General features: G+C 43.5%; 1 protein-coding gene across 1 annotated transcript in view; it reads left to right on the top strand.

Annotated features, from left to right (window-relative positions):
* Positions 1–1,531: 1,531 nt before the first annotated feature.
* RIIAD1 (regulatory subunit of type II PKA R-subunit domain containing 1) overlaps positions 1,532–20,941 on the top strand; it is a 60,132-nt gene continuing 40,722 nt past the window's right edge. The window contains exon 1 of the mRNA XM_088460987.1: positions 1,532–1,673. Coding sequence (XP_088317113.1) covers positions 1,611–1,673 — 63 coding nt within the window. The 5' untranslated portion in view covers positions 1,532–1,610. The remainder of the gene's footprint in view (positions 1,674–20,941) is intronic.

Here is a 20,941-nt window from a genome sequence, read left to right as displayed (position 1 = left end):
AGGTGTGTAATACACTATAATGTATGGTCACTATATGATGTGATATATACAGGGGGGGACATAGGTGTGTAATACAGTATAATGTATGGTCACTATATGATGTGATATATACAGGGGGGACACAGGGGTGTAATACAGTATAATGTATGGTCACTATATGATGTGATATATACAGGGGGACACAGGGGTGTAATACAGTATAATGTATGGTCACTATATGATGTGATATATACAGGGGGGGACATAGGTGTGTAATACAGTATAATGTATGGTCACTATATGATGTGATATATACAGGGGGGGACATAGGTGTGTAATACAGTATAATGTATGGTCACTATATGATGTGATATATACAGGGGGGACACAGGTGTGTAATACAGTATAATGTATGGTCACTATATGATGTGATATATACAGGAGGGACACAGGTGTGTAATACAGTATAATGTATGGTCACTATATGATGTGATATATACAGGGGGGACACAGGTGTGTAATACAGTATAATGTATGGTCACTATATGATGTGATATATACAGGGGGGACACAGGGGTGTAATACAGTATAATGTATGGTCACTATATGATGTGATATATACAGGGGGGACACAGGGGTGTAATACAGTATAATGTATGGTCACTATATGATGTGATATATACAGGGGGGACACAGGGGTGTAATACAGTATAATGTATGGTCACTATATGATGTGATATATACAGGGGGGGACATAGGTGTGTAGTACAGTATAATGTATGGTCACTATATGATGTGATATATACAGGGGGGACACAGGCGTGTAATACAGTATAATGTATGGTCACTATAAGATGTGATATATACAGGGGGACACAGGCGTGTAATACAGTATAATGTATGGTCACTATATGATGTGATATATACAGGGGGGGACATAGGTGTGTAATACAGTATAATGTATGGTCACTATATGATGTGATATATACAGGGGGGACACAGGGGTGTAATACAGTATAATGTATGGTCACTATATGATGTGATATATACAGGGGGGGACATAGGGGTGTAATACAGTATAATGTATGGTCACTATATGATGTGATATATACAGGGGACATAGGTGTGTAATACAGTATAATGTATGGTCACTATATGATGTGATATATACAGGGGGGGACATAGGTGTGTAGTACAGTATAATGTATGGTCACTATATGATGTGATATATACAGGGGGGGACATAGGTGTGTAATACAGTATAATGTATGGTCACTATATGATGTGATATATACAGGGGGGGACATAGGTGTGTAATACAGTATAATGTATGGTCACTATATGATGTGATATATACAGGGGGGGACATAGGTGTGTAATACAGTATAATGTATGGTCACTATATGATGTGATATATACAGGGGGGACATAGGTGTGTAATACAGTATAATGTATCACTGCATGATAACATGAGGTGAGTGACGTCAGGAGAGGGGTAATTTACTGTCATGATGGGAACAACAAGGAGGGCGTGGTCGTACATAGGTCACATGATAATTAGTATCCATGACTACGGAAACTAACGGCGGTTTCTCTAGTAACGGAGGAGCGGCGTCACTGTGATCAGCAACATGGCGGAGCCCGACCCCGGGGCCCTGAGCCCAGAGCAACTGCACCGTCTCCGGGACTGGAAGGTGACTGTACCCCCCGCTCCCTTATATACTATATATACCCCTCTCTATTACATTATACCTCCATATACACTGCATTATGTCCCCTGTATCTAGTATATACCCCTCTCTATTACATTATACCTCCATATACACTGCATTATGTCCCCTGTATCTAGTATATACCCCTCTCTATTACACTATACCTCCATATACACTGCATTATGTCCCCTGTATCTAGTATATACCCCTCTCTATTACACTATACCTCCATATACACTGCATTATGTCCCCTGTATCTAGTATATACCCCTCTCTATTACATTATACCTCCATATACACTGCATTATGTCCCCTGTATCTAGTATATACCCCTCTCTATTACATTATACCTCCATATACACTGCATTATGTCCCCTGTATCTAGTATATACCCCTCTCTATTACACTATACCTCCATATACACTGCATTATGTCCCCTGTATCTAGTATATACCCCTCTCTATTACACTATACCTCCATATACACTGCATTATGTCCCCTGTATCTAGTATATACCCCTCTATTACACTATACCTCCATATACACTGCATTATGTCCCCTGTATCTAGTATATACCCCTCTCTATTACATTATACCTCCATATACACTGCATTATGTCCCCTGTATCTAGTATATACCCCTCTCTATTACACTATACCTCCATATACACTGCATTATGTCCCCTGTATCTAGTATATACCCCTCTCTATTACACTATACCTCCATATACACTGCATTATGTCCCCTGTATCTAGTATATACCCCTCTCTATTACATTATACCTCCATATACACTGCATTATGTCCCCTGTATCTAGTATATACCCCTCTCTATTACACTATACCTCCATATACACTGCATTATGTCCCCTGTATCTAGTATATACCCCTCTATTACACTATACCTCCATATACACTGCATTATGTCCCCTGTATCTAGTATATACCCCTCTCTATTACACTATACCTCCATATACACTGCATTATGTCCCCTGTATCTAGTATATACCCCTCTCTATTACACTATACCTCCATATACACTGCGTTATGTCCCCTGTATCTAGTATATACCCCTCTATTACACTATACCTCCATATACACTGCATTATGTCCCCTGTATCTAGTATATACCCCTCTCTATTACACTATACCTCCATATACACTGCATTATGTCCCCTGTATCTAGTATATACCCCTCTATTACACTATACCTCCATATACACTGCATTATGTCCCCTGTATCTAGTATATACCCCTCTCTATTACACTATACCTCCATATACACTGCATTATGTCCCCTGTATCTAGTATATACTCCCTCTTACACTCTACCTCCATATACACTGCGTTATGTCACCTGTATATAGTATATACTCCCTCATATACTATACCTCCATATACACTGTGTTATGCCCCCTGTATATAGTATATACCCCTCTATATTACACTATACCTCCATATACACTGTGTTATGCCCCCTGTATATAGTATATACCCCTCTATTACACTATAGCTCCATATACACAGCGTTATGCCCCCTGTATATAGTATATACCCCCCGCTATTACACTATACCTCCATATACGCAGCGTTATGCCCCCCTGTATATAGTATACACCCCCTTCTATTACTCTATACCTCCATATACACTGCGTTATGCCCCTCTGTATATAGTATATATCCCTCTATTACAATATGCCCTCATATACACTGTATCATATATAATATATACCCCTCTCTATTACGTCATACCCTTATATATTCTGTCATTTACTCAATATATAGTATATACCCCTCTTTATTGCACCATGCCCTAAAATATACACCACATTACACTAATATATAGTATATACCCCTCTCTATTACACCATGCTGTAATATACACCACATTACACTAATATATAGTGTATACCCCTCTCTATTACACCATGCCCTAATATACACCACATTATACTAATGTATAGTATATACCCCTCTCTATTACACCATGTCCTAATATACACCATATTACACTAATATATAGTATATACCCCTCTCTTTTACACCATGCTGTAATATACACCACATTACACTAATATATAGTGTATACCCCTCTCTATTACACCATGCCCTAATATACACCACATTATACTAATGTATAGTATATACCCCACTCTATTACACCATGCCCTAATATACACCACATTATACTAATATATAGTATATACCCCTCTATTACACCATGCCCTCATATACACCACATTATACTAATGTATAGTATATACCCCTCTCTATTCCACCATGCCCTCATATTCACCAAATTATACTAATATATAGTATATACCCCTCTATTACACCATGCCCTGATATACACCACATTATACTAATGTATAGTATATACCCCTCTTATTACACCATGCCCTAATATACACCACATTATACTAATATATAGTATATACCCCTCTCTATTACACCATGTCCTCATATACACTACATTATACTAATATATAGTATATACACCTCTATTACACCATGTCCTAATATACACCACATTATACTAATATATAGTATATACCCCTCTCTATTACACCATGCCCTAATATACACCACATTACACTAATATATACTATATACCCATCTTATTACACCATGCTGTAATATACACCACATTACACTAATATATAGTATATACCCCTCTCTATTACACCATGTCCTAATATACACCACATTATACTAATATATAGTATATACCCCTCTCTATTACACCATATCTCAGTTGGTGATGTGACCTCTGTAAGCAAATAGTCTGTAATCCAAGTTTAACATGAGGGTTTCAGTTTCCTGTAAGTGTGGCCGTACTGTGGCCGTAAGTGTGCCTGTGGCCGTACTGTGGCCGTAAGTGTGCCTGTGGCCGTAAGTGTGCCTGTGGCCGTACTGTGGCCGTGCTGTGACTGTGGCTGTGCCTGTGGCCGTACTGTGGCTGTAAGTGTGCCTGTGGCCGTACTGTGGCTGTAAGTGTGCCTGTGGCCGTACTGTGGCTGTAAGTGTGCCTGTGGCCGTACTGTGGCTGTAAGTGTGCCTGTGGCCGTACTGTGGCTGTAAGTGTGCCTGTGGCCGTACTGTGGCTGTAAGTGTGCCTGTGGCCGTACTGTGGCTGTAAGTGTGCCTGTGGCCGTACTGTGGCTGTAAGTGTGCCTGTGGCCGTACTGTGGCTGTAAGTGTGCCTGTGGCCGTACTGTGGCTGTAAGGGTGCCTGTGGCCGTACTGTGGCTGTAAGTGTGCCTGTGGCCGTACTGTGGCTGTAAGGGTGCCTGTGGCCGTACTGTGGCTGTAAGTGTGCCTGTGGCCGTACTCTGGCCATACTGTGGCCGTACTGTGGCTGTAAGTGTGCCTGTGGCCGTACTGTGGCTGTAAGTGTGCCTGTGGCCGTACTGTGGCTGTAAGTGTGCCTGTGGCCGTACTGTGGCCGTACTGTGGCTGTAGGTGTGCCTGTGGCCGTACTGTGGCCGTACTGTGGCTGTAAGTGTGCCTGTGGCCGTACTGTGGCCGTAAGTGTGCCTGTGGCCGTACTGTGGCCGTAAGTGTGCCTGTGGCCGTACTGTGGCCGTAAGTGTGCCTGTGGCCGTAAGTGTGCCTGTGGCCGTACTGTGGCCGTAAGTGTGCCTGTGGCCGTACTGTAGCCGTAAGTGTGCCTGTGGCCGTACTGTGGCCGTAAGTGTGCCTGTGGCCGTACTGTGGCCGTAAGTGTGCCTGTGGCCGTAAGTGTGCCTGTGGCCGTACTGTGGCCGTAAGTGTGCCTGTGGCCGTACTGTGGCCGTAAGTGTGCCTGTGGCCGTACTGTGGCCGTAAGTGTGCCTGTGGCCGTACTGTGGCCGTAAGTGTGCCTGTGGCCGTACTGTGGCCGTAAGTGTGCCTGTGGCCGTACTGTGGCCGTAAGTGTGCCTGTGGCCGTACTGTGGCCGTAAGTGTGCCTGTGGCCGTAAGTGTGCCTGTGGCCGTACTGTGGCCGTAAGTGTGCCTGTGGCCGTACTGTGGCCGTAAGTGTGCCTGTGGCCGTACTGTGGCCGTAAGTGTGCCTGTGGCCGTACTGTGGCCGTAAGTGTGCCTGTGGCCGTAAGTGTGCCTGTGGCCGTGCCTCTGGCCGTAAGTGTGCCTGTGGCCGTGCCTCTGGCCGTAAGTGTGCCTGTGGCCGTGCCTGTGGCCGTAAGTGTGCCTGTGGCCGTAAGTGTGCCTGTGGCCGTACTGTGGCCGTAAGTGTGCCTGTGGCCGTACTGTGGCCGTAAGTGTGCCTGTGGCCGTACTGTGGCCGTAAGTGTGCCTGTGGCCGTACTGTGGCCGTAAGTGTGCCTGTGGCCGTACTGTGGCCGTAAGTGTGCCTGTGGCCGTACTGTGGCCGTAAGTGTGCCTGTGGCCGTACTGTGGCCGTAAGTGTGCCTGTGGCCGTACTGTGGCCGTAAGTGTGCCTGTGGCCGTACTGTGGCCGTAAGTGTGCCTGTGGCCGTACTGTGGCCGTAAGTGTGCCTGTGGCCGTACTGTGGCCGTAAGTGTGCCTGTGGCCGTACTGTGGCCGTAAGTGTGCCTGTGGCCGTACTGTGGCCGTAAGTGTGCCTGTGGCCGTACTGTGGCCGTACTGTGGCTGTAAGTGTGCCTGTGGCTGTAAGTGTGCCTGTGGCTGTAAGTGTGCCTGTGGCCGTACTGTGGCTGTAAGTGTGCCTGTGGCCGTACTGTGGCTGTACTGTGGCTGTAAGTGTGCCTGTGGCCGTACTGTGGCTGTAAGTGTGCCTGTGGCCGTACTGTGGCTGTAAGTGTGCCTGTGGCCGTACTGTGGCTGTAAGTGTGCCTGTGGCCGTACTGTGGCTGTAAGTGTGCCTGTGGCCGTACTGTGGCTGTAAGTGTGCCTGTGTCCGTACTGTGGCTGTAAGTGTGCCTGTGGCCGTACTGTGGCTGTAAGTGTGCCTGTGGCCGTACTGTGGCTGTAAGTGTGCCTGTGGCCGTACTGTGGCTGTAAGTGTGCCTGTGGCCGTACTGTGGCTGTAAGTGTGCCTGTGGCCGTACTGTGGCTGTAACTGTGCCTGTGGCCGTACTGTGGCTGTAAGTGTGCCTGTGGCCGTACTGTGGCTGTACTGTGGCTGTAAGTGTGCCTGTGGCCGTACTGTGGCTGTAAGTGTGCCTGTGGCCGTACTGTGGCCGGGAGTATCTGCCTTGGCCCCCTGCAGTACCGGTGTAATGGAGATGGACCTCACCCGCCTCCATTCCTGCCATATTCTACCGGGGCAGTCACTTCTGCCACTTGTGTATAGCCGGCTGAGGTGCTACGGGTTCCTTTATATTATATTATATATATCTATCACACGCCACTGTTATACTTTATACATAACTACCGGGGCAGATTATATTATATACTTGTGTATAGCCGGCTGAGGTGCTACGGGTTCCTTTATATTATATTATATATATATCTATCACACGCCACTGTTATACTTTATACATAACTACCGGGGCAGATTATATTATATACTTGTGTATATCCGGCTGAGGTGCTACGGGTTCCTTTATATTATATTATATATATCTATCACACGCCACTGTTATACTTTATACATAACTACCGGGGCAGATTATATTATATACTTGTGTATATCCGGCTGAGGTGCTACGGGTTCCTTTATATTATATTATATATATCTATCACACGCCAATGTTATACTTTATACATAACTACCGGGGCAGATTATATTATATACTTGTGTATATCCGGCTGAGGTGCTACGGGTTCCTTTTTATTATATTATATATATCTATCACACGCCACTGTTATACTTTATACATAACTACCGGGGCAGATTATATTATATACTTGTGTATATCCGGCTGAGGTGCTACGGGTTCCTTTATATTATATTATATTATATTATATATATCTATCACACGCCACTGTTATACTTTATACATAACTACCGGGGCAGATTATATTATATACTTGTGTATAGCCGGCTGAGGTGCTACGGGTTCCTTTATATTATATTATATATCTATCACACGCCACTGTTATACTTTATACATAACTACCGGGGCAGATTATATTATATACTTGTGTATAGCCGGCTGAGGTGCTACGGGTTCCTTTATATTATATTATATATATATATCTATCACACGCCACTGTTATACTTTATACATAACTACCGGGGCAGATTATATTATATACTTGTGTATATCCGGCTGAGGTGCTACGGGTTCCTTTATATTATATTATATATATATCTATCACACGCCACTGTTATACTTTATACATAACTACCGGAGCAGATTATATTATATACTTGTGTATATCCGGCTGATGTGCTACAGGTTCCTTTATATTATATTATATATATATATTTACTATCACACGCCACTGTTATACTTTATACATAACTACCGGGGCAGATTATATTATATACTTGTGTATAGCCGGCTGAGGTGCTACGGGTTCCTTTATATTATATATCTATATCTATCACACGCCACTGTTATACTTTATACATAACTACCGGGGCAGATTATATTATATACTTGTGTATAGCCGGCTGATGTGCTACGGGTTCCTTTATATTATATTATATATATATATCTATCACACGCCACTGTTATACTTTATACATAACTACCGGGGCAGATTATATTATATACTTGTGTATATCCGGCTGAGGTGCTACGGGTTCCTTTATATTATATTATATATATATATCTATCACACGCCACTGTTATACTTTATACATAACTACCGGGGCAGATTATATTATATACTTGTGTATATCCGGCTGAGGTGCTACGGGTTCCTTTATATTATATTATATATCTATATCTATCACACGCCACTGTTATACTTTATACATAACTACCGGAGCAGATTATATTATATACTTGTGTATATCCGGCTGATGTGCTACGGGTTCCTTTATATTATATTATATATATATTTACTATGACACGCCACTGTTATACTTTATACATAACTACCGGGGCAGATTATATTATATACTTGTGTATAGCCGGCTGAGGTGCTACGGGTTCCTTTATATTATATTATATATATATCTATCACACGCCACTGTTATACTTTATACATAACTACCGGAGCAGATTATATTATATACTTGTGTATAGCCGGCTGATGTGCTACGGGTTCCTTTATATTATATTATATATATATCACACGCCACTGTTATACTTTATACATAACTACCGGGGCAGATTATATTATATACTTGTGTATAGCCGGCTGATGTGCTACGGGTTCCTTTATATTATATTATATATATATTATATATATCTATCACACGCCACTGTTATACTTTATACATAACTACCGGGGCAGATTATATCATATACTTGTGTATAGCCGGCTGAGGTGCTACGGGTTCCTTTATATTATATATATATCTATCACACGCCACTGTTATACTTTATACATAACTACCGGAGCAGATTATATCATATACTTGTGTATAGCCGGCTGAGGTGCTACGGGTTCCTTTATATTATATTATATATATTTGCTATCACACGCCAATGTTATACTTTATACATAACTACCGGAGCAGATTATATTATATACTTGTGTATAGCCGGCTGAGGTGCTACGGGTTCCTTTATATTATATTATATATATTTGCTATCACACGCCAATGTTATACTTTATACATAACTACCGGAGCAGATTATATTATATACTTGTGTATAGCCGGCTGAGGTGCTACGGGTTCCTTTATATTATATTATATATATATATCTATCACACGCCACTGTTATACTTTATACATAACTACCGGGGCAGATTATATTATATACTTGTGTATAGCCGGCTGAGGTGCTACGGGTTCCTTTATATTATATTATATATATATATCTATCACACGCCACTGTTATACTTTATACATAACTACCGGGGCAGATTATATTATATACTTGTGTATAGCCGGCTGAGGTGCTACGGGTTCCTTTATATTATATTATATATATATTTACTATCACACGCCACTGTTATACTTTATACATAACTACCGGGCAGATTATATTATATACTTGTGTATATCCGGCTGAGGTGCTACGGGTTCCTTTATATTATATTATATATATCTATCACACGCCACTGTTATACTTTATACATAACTACCGGAGCAGATTATATTATATACTTGTGTATAGCCGGCTGAGGTGCTACGGGTTCCTTTATATTATATATATATATCTATCACACGCCAATGTTATACTTTATACATAACTACCGGAGCAGATTATATTATATACTTGTGTATAGCCGGCTGAGGTGCTACGGGTTCCTTTATATTATATTATATATATATTTACTATCACACGCCAATGTTATACTTTATACATAACTACCGGGGCAGATTATATTATATACTTGTGTATAGCCGGCTGAGGTGCTACGGGTTCCTTTATATTATATTATATATATATCTATCACACGCCACTGTTATACTTTATACATAACTACCGGGGCAGATTATATTATATACTTGTGTATATCCGGCTGAGGTGCTACGGGTTCCTTTATATTATATATATATCACACGCCACTGTTATACTTTATACATAACTACCGGGGCAGATTATATTATATACTTGTGTATATCCGGCTGAGGTGCTACGGGTTCCTTTATATTATATATATATATCTATCACACGCCACTGTTATACTTTATACATAACTACCGGGGCAGATTATATTATATACTTGTGTATATCCGGCTGAGGTGCTACGGGTTCCTTTATATTATATTATATATATCTATCACACGCCACTGTTATACTTTATACATAACTACCGGGGCAGATTATATTATATACTTGTGTATAGCCGGCTGAGGTGCTACGGGTTCCTTTATATTATATTATATTATATATATATCTATCACACGCCACTGTTATACTTTATACATAACTACCGGGGCAGATTATATTATATACTTGTGTATAGCCGGCTGAGGTGCTACGGGTTCCTTTATATTATATTATATTATATATCTATCACACGCCACTGTTATACTTTATACATAACTACCGGAGCAGATTATATTATATACTTGTGTATATCTGGCTGAGGTGCTACGGGTTCCTTTATATTATATTATATATATCTATCACACGCCACTGTTATACTTTATACATAACTACCGGAGCAGATTATATTATATACTTGTGTATAGCCGGCTGAGGTGCTACGGGTTCCTTTATATTATATTATATTATATATCTATCACACGCCACTGTTATACTTTATACATAACTACCGGGGCAGATTATATTATATACTTGTGTATATCTGGCTGAGGTGCTACGGGTTCCTTTATATTATATATATATATCTATCACACGCCACTGTTATACTTTATACATAACTACCGGAGCAGATTATATTATATACTTGTGTATAGCCGGCTGAGGTGCTACGGGTTCCTTTATATTATATTATATATATATCTATCACACGCCACTGTTATACTTTATACATAACTACCGGGGCAGATTATATTATATACTTGTGTATAGCCGGCTGATGTGCTACGGGTTCCTTTATATTATATTATATTATATATATATATATCTATCACACGCCACTGTTATACTTTATACATAACTACCGGGGCAGATTATATTATATACTTGTGTATATCCGACTGAGGTGCTACGGGTTCCTTTATATTATATTATATATATATCTATCACACGCCACTGTTATACTTTATACATAACTACCGGGGCAGATTATATTATATACTTGTGTATAGCCGGCTGAGGTGCTACGGGTTCCTTTATATTATATTATATTATATTATATATATATCTATCACACGCCACTGTTATACTTTATACATAACTACCGGGGCAGATTATATTATATACTTGTGTATAGCCGGCTGAGGTGCTACGGGTTCCTTTATATTATATTATATATATCTATCACACGCCACTGTTATACTTTATACATAACTACCGGAGCAGATTATATTATATACTTGTGTATATCCGGCTGAGGTGCTACGGGTTCCTTTATATTATATTATATATATTTGCTATCACACGCCACTGTTATACTTTATACATAACTACCGAGGCAGATTATATTATATACTTGTGTATAGCCGGCTGAGGTGCTACGGGTTCCTTTATATTATATTATATTATATATATATCTATCACACGCCACTGTTATACTTTATACATAACTACCGGAGCAGATTATATTATATACTTGTGTATAGCCGGCTGAGGTGCTACGGGTTCCTTTATATTATATTATATATATCTATCACACGCCACTGTTATACTTTATACATAACTACCGGAGCAGATTATATTATATACTTGTGTATATCCGGCTGAGGTGCTACGGGTTCCTTTATATTATATTATATATATATATCTATCACACGCCACTGTTATACTTTATACATAACTACCGGAGCAGATTATATTATATACTTGTGTATAGCCGGCTGAGGTGCTACGGGTTCCTTTATATTATATTATATATATATCTATCACACGCCACTGTTATACTTTATACATAACTACCGGAGCAGATTATATTATATACTTGTGTATAGCCGGCTGAGGTGCTACGGGTTCCTTTATATTATATATATATATCTATCACACGCCACTGTTATACTTTATACATAACTACCGGGGCAGATTATATTATATACTTGTGTATAGCCGGCTGAGGTGCTACGGGTTCCTTTATATTATATTATATATCTATCAAACGCCAATGTTATACTTTATACATAACTACCGGGGCAGATTATATTATATACTTGTGTATATCCGGCTGAGGTGCTACGGGTTCCTTTATATTATATATATATCTATCACACGCCACTGTTATACTTTATACATAACTACCGGGGCAGATTATATTATATACTTGTGTATAGCCGGCTGAGGTGCTACGGGTTCCTTTATATTATATTATATATCTATCACACGCCACTGTTATACTTTATACATAACTACCGGGGCAGATTATATTATATACTTGTGTATATCCGGCTGAGGTGCTACGGGTTCCTTTATATTATATTATATATATATCTATCACACGCCACTGTTATACTTTATACATAACTACCGGAGCAGATTATATTATATACTTGTGTATAGCCGGCTGAGGTGCTACGGGTTCCTTTATATTATATTATATATATATATCTATCACACGCCACTGTTATACTTTATACATAACTACCGGGGCAGATTATATTATATACTTGTGTATAGCCGGCTGAGGTGCTACGGGTTCCTTTATATTATATATATATATCTATCACACGCCACTGTTATACTTTATACATAACTACCGGAGCAGATTATATTATATACTTGTGTATAGCCGGCTGAGGTGCTACGGGTTCCTTTATATTATATTATATATATATCTATCACACGCCACTGTTATACTTTATACATAACTACCGGGGCAGATTATATTATATACTTGTGTATAGCCGGCTGAGGTGCTACGGGTTCCTTTATATTATATTATATATCTATCACACGCCACTGTTATACTTTATACATAACTACCGGAGCAGATTATATTATATACTTGTGTATAGCCGGCTGATGTGCTACGGGTTCCTTTATATTATATTATATATATATATCTATCACACGCCACTGTTATACTTTATACATAACTACCGGAGCAGATTATATTATATACTTGTGTATAGCCGGCTGATGTGCTACGGGTTCCTTTATATTATATTATATATATCTATCACACGCCACTGTTATACTTTATACATAACTACCGGGGCAGATTATATTATATACTTGTGTATAGCCGGCTGAGGTGCTACGGGTTCCTTTATATTATATATATATCTATCACACGCCACTGTTATACTTTATACATAACTACCGGAGCAGATTATATTATATACTTGTGTATAGCCGGCTGAGGTGCTACGGGTTCCTTTATATTATATTATATATATATTTACTATCACACGCCACTGTTATACTTTATACATAACTACCGGGGCAGATTATATTATATACTTGTGTATAGCCGGCTGAGGTGCTACGGGTTCCTTTATATTATATTATATATATATCTATCACACGCCAATGTTATACTTTATACATAACTACCGGGGCAGATTATATTATATACTTGTGTATATCCGGCTGATGTGCTACGGGTTCCTTTATATTATATTATATATATATTTACTATCACACGCCACTGTTATACTTTATACATAACTACCGGGGCAGATTATATTATATACTTGTGTATAGCCGGCTGAGGTGCTACGGGTTCCTTTATATTATATTATATATATATTTACTATCACACGCCACTGTTATACTTTATACATAACTACCAGAGCAGATTATATTATATACTTGTGTATAGCCGGCTGAGGTGCTACGGGTTCCTTTATATTATATTATATATATATCTATCACACGCCACTGTTATACTTTATACATAACTACCGGAGCAGATTATATTATATACTTGTGTATAGCCGGCTGAGGTGCTACGGGTTCCTTTATATTATATTATATATATATCTATCACACGCCACTGTTATACTTTATACATAACTACCGGAGCAGATTATATTATATACTTGTGTATAGCCGGCTGAGGTGCTACGGGTTCCTTTATATTATATTATATATATATCTATCACACGCCACTGTTATACTTTATACATAACTACCGGGGCAGATTATATTATATACTTGTGTATAGCCGGCTGAGGTGCTACGGGTTCCTTTATATTATATATATATATCTATCACACGCCACTGTTATACTTTATACATAACTACCGGAGCAGATTATATTATATACTTGTGTATAGCCGGCTGAGGTGCTACGGGTTCCTTTATATTATATTATATATATATCTATCACACGCCAATGTTATACTTTATACATAACTACCGGGGCAGATTATATTATATACTTGTGTATATCCGGCTGAGGTGCTACGGGTTCCTTTATATTATATTATATATATATCACACGCCACTGTTATACTTTATACATAACTACCGGAGCAGATTATATTATATACTTGTGTATAGCCGGCTGAGGTGCTACGGGTTCCTTTATATTATATTATATTATATATATCTATCACACGCCACTGTTATACTTTATACATAACTACCGGGGCAGATTATATTATATACTTGTGTATATCCGGCTGATGTGCTACGGGTTCCTTTATATTATATTATATATATATTTACTATCACACGCCACTGTTATACTTTATACATAACTACCGGAGCAGATTATATTATATACTTGTGTATAGCCGGCTGAGGTGCTACGGGTTCCTTTATATTATATATTTCTACTTCAGGGTCCATAGGGGGTCCACAGGGTTGACCTTGGGGTATAGCTGGATCCTGGATCCTCGGGCACCACGGAGTTAAAGCTTTTAGCTGCTCCCAGGATGCACTTGGGTCCAACCTCCCCTATACCCCGCCCCCGAGCCACAGGCACCTCAGTTTTAGATGGTGCCCGGCCGGAGTCGGGTCACCCTGCGGGGTGGGCTGCAGGAGCAGCCCCCTAAAGCTTTTAATTTTTTATTGAACTTAGTTAAATTTATTTATTTTTTACTATAAGTTTTTTCTCTAGAGCAGCAGCGCTGGGCTGTCTGTACAGACGCCCACGCTGCCGCTCCTTCTCCCTGCTGGCGCCGCGACGCCAGCACTGAACTGGGGATCGCAGCGGGGGAAGCCAGAGTCTGTACTAGCCGGACTCTGGTTTCCCCCGGGACTGCTGCCGGAAGACGCCGGGGAGATCAGGTAAGCCGCGCACCGCTGATTAGCGGCGGTGCGCGGGTTCCTTTTAAATGCAGTCCCCATGCCCCCGGTCTAGGGGACAGACCGGGGGTGCTAGCGGTGGCGGCGGGCCCCCCCTCCAGCGGAGGCATACCCCGCCAGACCACTAGACCACCAGGGTTAATATCGCGGCAAGCGGGATGCCGGCAACCCGGGGGTTAATATGCTAGCCAGGGGAGGAAGCCTTCCCTGTCTAGCGGCTCCTCCCCTCAGCGCGCCTTTCAGCTCGGAGTCTGGCGTCGCTGAGCTGCAGATACTCGGCCACTCCTCCTCTGAGGTCTCCAGCGGCCATTTTCTCTGTGGCAGTGCGGATACTCTCAGGGAGCACGCGGACCGGTCCCCCTGTGTACCTCTCCCCTGCAGAAGGACAGTGTACACAGCGCTATAGCCCTCCCAGACACTGAATCTGGGAGGTTGATTGTAGTGGAAAGGTGCAGTGAGTATATCTTCCTGCATGGTATGTGACTTTTGCTAGTGCTGCCTGTCTGTGTCTTTTTTCTACTTACTGTCAGCCTGTACCTATCCCTTTCCTTCTCCTACAAGCCCTACAGGTGTGCGGGGGAAGGGTGTTTCTACTGACCTCACCTATATAGATCACGTATTTGTGAGGTCCGTCACATACAGTTGTGTGCTACACAGTACCATATTGTGGGCTGTTGTTCAGCACACTGGTGAGTGCGCACGTTTTCTTCCTAAGTCATGTCTGAGGAGGAGATTGAGCACTCCGGGGCTCCAGCATTGTTCTCCTGCAGGCGCTGTTCTGCAGGAGTGGATAGGGAGGATTTGTCACAGGACGGCCTGTGCGGACGGTGCCAGGCGGTCCCTGGTACGTCTAAACCTCCCATTTCGCAGGAGCCACCATGGGCGATGTTTTCCCAGGTGCTGGTGTCCATCGCGGACCGTCTGTCGGTCCCGACTGCCGCCCCTACTAGGGCGTTGCCCCAGCCTGCCATCCCCCATTCCCCGGGTGTCCCACAATTATTGCAGACTCCCCCGGGGTCTCAGCCTGTTGGTCCCTATGCGGGGTTGCCAATGTATATTCAGTCCACCCCTGTGGCACAGCCGGCTGTGGTGCCGTTTCAGGCTCCTGTGACAGCTCCTCCACCCTGGGTGGATGCGCTTTCCCACACTGTCCAAGATTTGGCGGCAGCATCTTCGGCTTTTCAGTCGATGTTGCGCAGTGACGTGCCCTCCAGGGCGTCTAAACGCTCAGTCATGGCACAGGCTGCGCATCTTTCGGATTCTGAGGGGTTCTCGGATGATGGTGAGGTACAGGATGACTCAGCCTCAGATGCCTCAGTCCAGGAGGTAGACACTAAGTCTTCCATCAATGTGCGGGCTCTGGTTAAGGCGGTGCGGGCTATTCTTCTGATTGAGGATGAGTCACCCGCTCCCAAGTCAAGGTATCCTAGTTTTAAAAAAGCTAAGGTTACTTCTACAGCGTTCCCCTTGTCTGATCAGTTGACTGATCACATGGCGGTGGCCTGGCAGACGCCCAGTAAGCGTTTCCTGCCACAGAAACGCTTGGCGTCCAATTATCCATTCCCGGAAGCGCATTGTAAGAAATTGGAAACTCCGCCTGCAGTCGATTCCCATGTAACACGCCTCATCAGGAGTGCTACTTTGCCATTGCCGTCTATATCCTCGCTGAAGGATCCTACGGACAGGAAGGTGGAGACTTGTCTAAAGTCTATTTATTCTCTCTCAGGGGCTGTAGCCCGGCCGTCCATGGCCATCTCCTGGGTGGCCAAGGCCATTGAGGGGTGGGCCAACGCCTTGGAGGACACGTTTACGGATGAATCTCCGGACGTCCAGGGGGCGTTGTTAGGACAGATGAGAGATGCCGCCTCCTACATTGGAGAAGCATCTTTGGATGCTAGCCTGTTGACCTCTAGGGTTTCGGCGGCAGCAGTGTCTGCTCGTAGATCCTTGTGGTTGCGGTCTTGGAGAGCAGACGCGGATTCAAAGAAAGGCTTGGAGGCCTTACCTTTTAATGGGGAATTACTATTTGGTCCGGACCTGGACAAAATAGTAGATACCCTGGCAAAATCCAAGTCAGCCTTCCTCCCTTCAGCTACTACACCTGCTAAGGTCCGGAGCTCGGCGTTTCGTTCCTTTCGGGTTCAGGGCAAGGCAAAGGGTCAGTCCTTCCCGAGGCAGTCCGCACCCAAGACCGCCTCAAAGCCAAAGAAGCAAGCCTGGAGTGCTAGGCGCCCTTCTTCCAAGCCAGAAGATAAGCCTTCTGCGTGATGGGACGGGCCTCCCTCTGGGGGACCCCAGAGTGGGAGGCCGACTTCTTCAATTCGCCCAGTGCTGGCACAATACCACCACGGATGCCTGGGTGCGAGAAGTGGTCTCCCAGGGGTACGCCCTGTCTTTTCGGCACAGGCCGCCTTGCCAGTTTTTTTGCACAAGTCCTTCTCAGGACAAAACCAAGGCCTTGCAGGTTCAGGAAGCCATAGAGGCCTTGCTGACGGCGGGGGTCATTATACCCGTACCACAGTCTCAACGTGGGATGGGGTATTACTCTACGCTGTTTCTGGTGCAGAAACCCAATGGCTCTCATCGCCCCATCCTCAATTTGAAGTCCCTGAACAGGTTTCTCAGGGTTCCCAAATTCAGGATGGAAACTTTGCGTTCCATCATACTGGCGATGGAACCGGGGGATTATATGGTCTCCCTGGATATCCAGGACGCCTACCTCCATGTGCCTATAGCAACATCGCACCAACGGTTTCTGCGGTTTGCTATTCTCCACAACCACTACCAATTCAGGGCTCTACCCTTTGGTCTCTCCACGGCACCAAGGGTATTTACCAAGGTGATGGCGGTCATGGCGGCTCACCTTCGGAGCCAGGGGATACGGTTGCTACCGTATCTAGACGACCTCCTCTTGCTGGCAAGCTCCCCGGAGGTACTGATCCAGCATCTCCACCTGACGGTCGCTTGTCTACAGGCGCACGGCTGGTTGATCAACTGGAAGAAATCCTCCCTCATCCCATCACAACGGATTGTTCATTTGGGGGCCCTGCTGGACTCTCGTCAGCAACGGATTTTTCTGACTCCAGAGAAGGTCTCCTCCTTACAGCTGCGGATTCACAGTTGTCTGAGCAGTGGCAGAGTGTCGGTGCACTCAGTGATGAGAGTTTTGGGGTCCATGGTGTCGGCATTCGACATGGTGGAGTTTGCCCAGTTCCATTCCAGGCCCCTGCAGGGGCTGATTCTTTCAGAATGGAACGGATTGCCACACAGGATCCGCTCTCAGATGCTGGTGTTGTCCTCGGAGGTGCGTCTGTCCCTAGCCTGGTGGCTGCAGACAGCGCATCTCCTGGAGGGGCGCCCCTTTTGGATCCCGGAATGGGTTCTGCTCACGACAGATGCCAGTCTCCGGGGTTGGGGGGCGGTGACAGGCTCCTTGTCACTTCAGGGTCGTTGGTCGGCGGAGGAAGCGATTCTTCCCATCAACATCCTGGAACTGCGGGCAGTATACACAGCCGTCCTGAGGTCTCGGGGCTTTTCTAGCTCCGTTATTACCACCATGCTGAGGGCGCGCAAGCCTGCTTCCGCGAGGATCTATCACAGAGTGTGGCACACTTACTTTCAGTGGTGCGAGGCCAGAAACTATGATCCCCAGGTGTTCCGAGTTTCGCGTATTCTGGCTTTCCTTCAGTCCGGTTTGGACTTAGGATTACGTCTTTCCTCACTGAAGGTACACGTGTCTGGTCTGTCGGTGTGGTTCCAGCGCAGGATCGCTGCTATGCCGGACGTACACACCTTTTTCCAGGGTGTTTTGAGAATCCAGCCTCCCTTTGTGCCACCTGTGGCCCCGTGGGATTTGGCGGTGGTTCTTAGGGCCTTACAGGGTCCTCCTTTTGAGCCCTTGGAGTCAGTGGAGCTCAAGTGGCTAACTTTTAAAACTGTTTTCCTCTTGGCAATTGCTTCTGCCAGGAGGGTTTCAGATTTGGGGGCGCTTTCTTGTCGTCCCCCTTTTCTGATTTTTCATCAGGACAGAGCGGTGCTTCGCACTCGTCCTGATTTCCTGCCTAAGGTGGTTTCCAGGTTCCACATTAATCAGGAAATTGTTGTACCAGCCTTTCAGTCACCTGATCTTTCGGCTGGGGAGACTTCCTTAGACGTTGTAAGGGCACTCCAGGTTTATGTGGACCGGACTAGTTCTGTGAGGAAGTCGGATTCTTTGTTTATCCTCTTTGGTTTTCACAAGAGGGGTTGGCCTGCCAACAAACAGACTCTAGCCCGTTGGCTTCGTTCTGTTATTATTGAGGCTTATATGCAGGAGGGTTTAGCTGTTCCAGCCTCTGTTAAGGCTCATTCCACTCGGTCCGTGGGCCCTTCTTGGGCTGCTAGCCGTGGCGCCTCTGCTGTTCAGCTCTGTAAGGCGGCCACCTGGTCTTCCATTCAGACCTTTTTGAGGTTCTATGCGTTTGACACCTTTGCCTCTCAGGATGCATCCTTTGGGCGCCGGGTTCTCCTATCAGCACAGGAGCGTCCCCGCCCTTAGTTGGACTGCTTTGGGACATCCCCAAGGTCAACCCTGTGGACCCCCTATGGACCCTGAAGTAGAAAACAAGAAATATGGTAAGAACTTACCTTTGTTATCTCTGTTTCTACGAAGTCCATAGGGTCCACAGGGCACCCGCCCTGACGCACCTGGCTTCATATGGGCTCTGTGACTGGTCACCGGTTTTCCGTCTCCCATTTCTGTGAGTATGGTTCTTGTGTGTTCCAGTCTTCCTTCTCTCTGTTTCGTCTCCTCCTCCGGCCTGGGCTGCTTACCAACTGAGGTGCCTGTGGCTCGGGGGCGGGGTATAGGGGAGGTTGGACCCAAGTGCATCCTGGGAGCAGCTAAAAGCTTTAACTCCGTGGTGCCCGAGGATCCAGGATCCAGCTATACCCCAAGGTCAACCCTGTGGACCCTATGGACTTCGTAGAAACAGAGATAACAAAGGTAAGTTCTTACCATATCTCTTGTTATATCTATCACACGCCACTGTTATACTTTATACATAACTACCGGGGCAGATTATATTATATACTTGTGTATAGCCGGCTGAGGTGCTACGGGTTCCTTTATATTATATTATATATATCTATCACACGCCACTGTTATACTTTATACATAACTACCGGGGCAGATTATATTATATACTTGTGTATATCCGGCTGAGGTGCTACGGGTTCCTTTATATTATATTATATATATATATCTATCACACGCCACTGTTATACTTTATACATAACTACCGGGGCAGATTATATTATATACTTGTGTATAGCCGGCTGAGGTGCTACGGGTTCCTTTATATTATATTATATTATATATCTATCACACGCCACTGTTATACTTTATACATAACTACCGGG

The sequence above is a fragment of the Taudactylus pleione genome, unplaced genomic scaffold (genome assembly GCF_031769625.1).
Source record: "Taudactylus pleione unplaced genomic scaffold, aTauple2 ptg000997l, whole genome shotgun sequence".
In the NCBI taxonomy this organism is placed as follows: Eukaryota; Metazoa; Chordata; class Amphibia; order Anura; family Myobatrachidae; genus Taudactylus; species Taudactylus pleione.
This window is presented reverse-complemented; position numbering and strand designations above follow the sequence as displayed.